The sequence below is a fragment of the Schistocerca serialis genome, chromosome 3 (genome assembly GCF_023864345.2).
Source record: "Schistocerca serialis cubense isolate TAMUIC-IGC-003099 chromosome 3, iqSchSeri2.2, whole genome shotgun sequence".
Taxonomy (NCBI): domain Eukaryota; kingdom Metazoa; phylum Arthropoda; class Insecta; order Orthoptera; family Acrididae; genus Schistocerca; species Schistocerca serialis.
The window spans coordinates 540988616-540992178 of NC_064640.1; the positions used below are offsets into that span (position 1 = coordinate 540988616).

General features: G+C 61.1%; 1 protein-coding gene across 1 annotated transcript; it reads right to left on the reverse strand.

Moving 5' to 3' along the window:
• Positions 1 to 2807: 2807 nt before the first annotated feature.
• LOC126471006 (uncharacterized) lies at positions 2808 to 3260 on the reverse strand. The gene is made up of 2 exons (XM_050099060.1): positions 3089 to 3260; positions 2808 to 3007 (listed from the first exon to the last, which is right to left on the reverse strand). The coding sequence occupies exons 1-2, from the start codon at positions 3258 to 3260 to the stop codon at positions 2808 to 2810; spliced, it is 372 nt and encodes a 123-aa protein (XP_049955017.1).
• Between the last annotated feature and the right edge of the window lie 303 nt (positions 3261 to 3563).

The window sequence follows — 3563 nt, forward strand, 5'->3', positions numbered from 1 at the left end:
CCGAGGTAGCGATGAAGTGGGGATTTTCCACTACGACCATTTCACGAGTGTACCGTGCGTATCAGGAATCTGGTAAAACATCAAATCTCCAACATCGCTACGCCTGAAAAAAGATCCTGCAAGAACGGGACCAACGACGACTGAAGAGAATCGTTCAGCGTGACAGAAGTGCAACCCTTCCACAAATTGCTGCAGATTTCAATGCTGGGCCATCAGTAAGTGTCAGCGTGCGTACCATTCAACGAAAGATCATCGATACGGGCTTTCGGGGCCGAAGGCCCACTCGTGTACTCCCTATTGCACTACTGATGACTGAAAACGTGTAGCCCCGTCGGATGAGTCTCGCTTCAAATTCAACGACTCTGACATGTGAGACGTACGTAACCATCCTGTCTGATCACTTGCATTCGTTCATGTCCATTATACATTCCGACGGACTTGGGCAATTCCAGCAGGACAATGCGACACCCCATACGTCCAGAATTGCTACAGATTGGCTCCAGGAACACTCTTCTGAGTTTAAACACTTCCGTTGGCCACCAAACTCCCCAGACATGAACGTTATTGAGCATATCTGGGATGTCTTAAAACGTGCTGTTCAGAAGAGATCTTCACTCCATCGTGGTCTCACGGATTTGTGGATAATCCTGCAGCATTCATGGTGTTAGTTCCATCCAGCACTACTTCAGACATTAGTCGAGTCCATACCACGTCGTTTTGCGGCACTTCTATGTGCAGTGGGGGCCCTACACGATATTAGGCAGGCGTACCAGTTTCTTTGGGTCTTCTGTGTATCTTTCATTATAACAATTCTGACGAAAGATTACATCGAGATGGGCTAACTGAGCTGACAAACTTTCAAGCTCCGAGATAAGTTGACCATACTTATGTTATTTGGCCCGATGACAGTGAGAATTTGAACAACTTTTCAGAACTCCTAAATCAAGCTACCTGATTAATTGTTTCACTATAGAGGTGGAAAAGGATTGTTTGTCAGGAGGAAGGGTGATGGTACGTTGGGACATACCGTTTATAGGAAGCCTCCTCACACAGACTTGTACCCACAGGCTGATTGTTGTCACCATCCGATTTAACGTTAAGGGGTACTTCGTGGCGGTGGCGGTGGCTGTTGCGTGGCTGGGGGCAGCACCAGAGGAGAGCATCACACGTGGCACTGATGGCGGTGGAGGTGTCAGCCGCGGTGGCGGTGGCTGTTGCGTGGCTGGGGGCAGCACCAGAGGAGAGCATCAGACGTGGCACTGATGGCGGTGGAGGTGTCAGCCGCAGGGGCGGTGGCTGTTGCGTGGCTGGGGGCAGCACCAGAGGAGAGCATCACACGTGGCACTGAAGGCGGTGGAGGTGTCACCCGCGGTGGCGGTGGCTGTTGCGTGGCTGGGGGCAGCACCAGAGGCGAGCATCAGACGTGGTACTGATGGAGGTGGAGGTGTCAGCCGCGGTGACGGTGGCTGTTGCGTGGCTGGGGGCAGCACCAGAGGAGAGCATCAGACGTGGCACTGAAGGCGGTGGAGGTGTCACCCGCGGTGGCGGTGGCTGTTGCGTGGCTGGGGGCAGCACCAGAGGAGAGCATCACACGTGGCACTGAAGGCGGTGGAGGTGTCACCCGCGGTGGCGGTGGCTGTTGCGTGGCTGGGGGCAGCACCAGAGGAGAGCATCAGGCGTGGCACTGATGGCGGTGGAGGTGTCAGCCGCAGTGGCGGTGGCTGTTGCGTCGCTGGGGGCAGCACCAGAGGAGAGCATCAGACGTGGCACTGATGGCGGTGGAGGTGTCAGCCGCAGGGGCGGTGGCTGTTGCGTGGCTGGGGGCAGCACCAGAGGAGAGCATCACACGTGGCACTGATGGCGGTGGAGGTGTCACCCGCGGTGGCGGTGGCTGTTGCGTGGCTGGGGGCAGCACCAGAGGAGAGCATCAGACGTGGCACTGATGGCGGTGGAGGTGTCAGCCGCGGTGGCGGTGGCTGTTGCGTGGCTGGGGGCAGCACCAGAGGAGAGCATCACACGTGGCACTGATGGCTGTGGAGGTGTCACCCGCGGTGGCGGTGGCTGTTGCGTGGCTGGGGGCAGCACCAGAGGCGAGCATCAGACGTGGCACTGATGGCCGTGGAGGTGTCAGCCGCGGTGGCGGTGGCTGTTGCGTGGCTGGGGGCAGCACCAGAGGAGAGCATCAGACGTGGCACTGATGGCGGTGGAGGTGTCAGCCGCAGGGGCGGTGGCTGTTGCGTGGCTGGGGGCAGCACCAGAGGAGAGCATCAGACGTGGCACTGATGGCGGTGGAGGTGTCACCCGCGGTGGCTGTGGCTGTTGCGTGGCTGGGGGCAGCACCAGAGGCGAGCATCAGACGTGGCACTGATGGAGGTGGAGGTGTCAGCCGCGGTGGCAGTGGCTGTTGCGTGGCTGGGGGCAGCACCAGAGGAGAGCATCAGACGTGGCACTGGTGGCGGTGGAGGTGTCAGCCGCAGTGGCGGTGGCTGTTGCGTGGCTGGGGGCAGCACCAGAGGAGAGCATCAGGCGTGGCACTGATGGCGGTGGAGGTGTCAGCCGCAGTGGCGGTGGCTGTTGCGTGGCTGGGGGCAGCACCAGAGGAGAGCATCAGACGTGGCACTGATGGCGGTGGAGGTGTCAGCTGCAGGGGCGGTGGCTGTTGCGTGGCTGGGGGCAGCACCAGAGGAGAGCATCACACGTGGCACTGATGGCGGTGGAGGTGTCACCCGCGGTGGCGGTGGCTGTTGCGTGGCTGGGGGCAGCACCAGAGGCGAGCATCAGACGTGGCACTGATGGAGGTGGAGGTGTCAGCCGCGGTGGCGGTGGCTGTTGCGTGGCTGGGGGCAGCACCAGAGGAGAGCATCAGACGTGGCACTGATGGCGGTGGAGGTGTCAGCCACGGTGGCGGTGGCTGTTGCGTGGCTGGGGGCAGCACCAGAGGAGAGCATCAGATGTGGCACTGATGGCGGTGGAGGTGTCAGCCGCGGTGGCGGTGGCTGTTGTGTGGCTGGGGGCAGCACCAGAGGAGAGCATTAGACGTGGCACTGATGGAGGTGGAGGTGTCAGCCGCGGTGGCGGTGGCTGTTGCGTGGCTGGGGGCAGCACCAGAGGAGAGCATCACACGTGGCACTGATGGCGGTGGAGGTGTCAGCCGCAGGGGCGGTGGCTGTTGCGTGGTTGGGGGCAGCACCAGAGGCGAGCATCAGACGTGGCACTGATGGCGGTGGAGGTGTCAGCCGCGGTGGCGGTGGCTGTTGCATCGCTGGGGGCAGCACCAGAGGCGAGCATCAGACGTGGAACTGATGGCGGTGATGGTGTCAGCCGCAGTGGCGGTGGCTGTTGCGTCGCTGGGGGCAGCACCAGAGGAGAGCATCAGACGTGGCACTGATGGCGGTGGAGGTGTCAGCCGCAGGGGCGGTGGCTGTTGCGTGGCTGGGGGCAGCACCAGAGGAGAGCATCACACGTGGCACTGATGGCGGTGGAGGTGTCACCCGCGGTGGCGGTGGCTGTTGCGTGGCTGGGGGCAGCACCAGAGGAGAGCATCAGACGTGGCACTGATGGCG

Bases quoted from the DNA above. Each gene is read 5' to 3' on its own strand.
- LOC126471006 (XM_050099060.1), bottom strand. From the start codon at position 3,260: ATGCAACAGCCACCGCCACCGCGGCTGACACCTCCACCGCCATCAGTG. The intron at 3,008-3,088 runs GCAACAGCCACC...TGCTGCCCCCAG, and splicing joins CTGGTGCTGCCCCCAGCCAC to CCACACAACAGCCACCGCCA.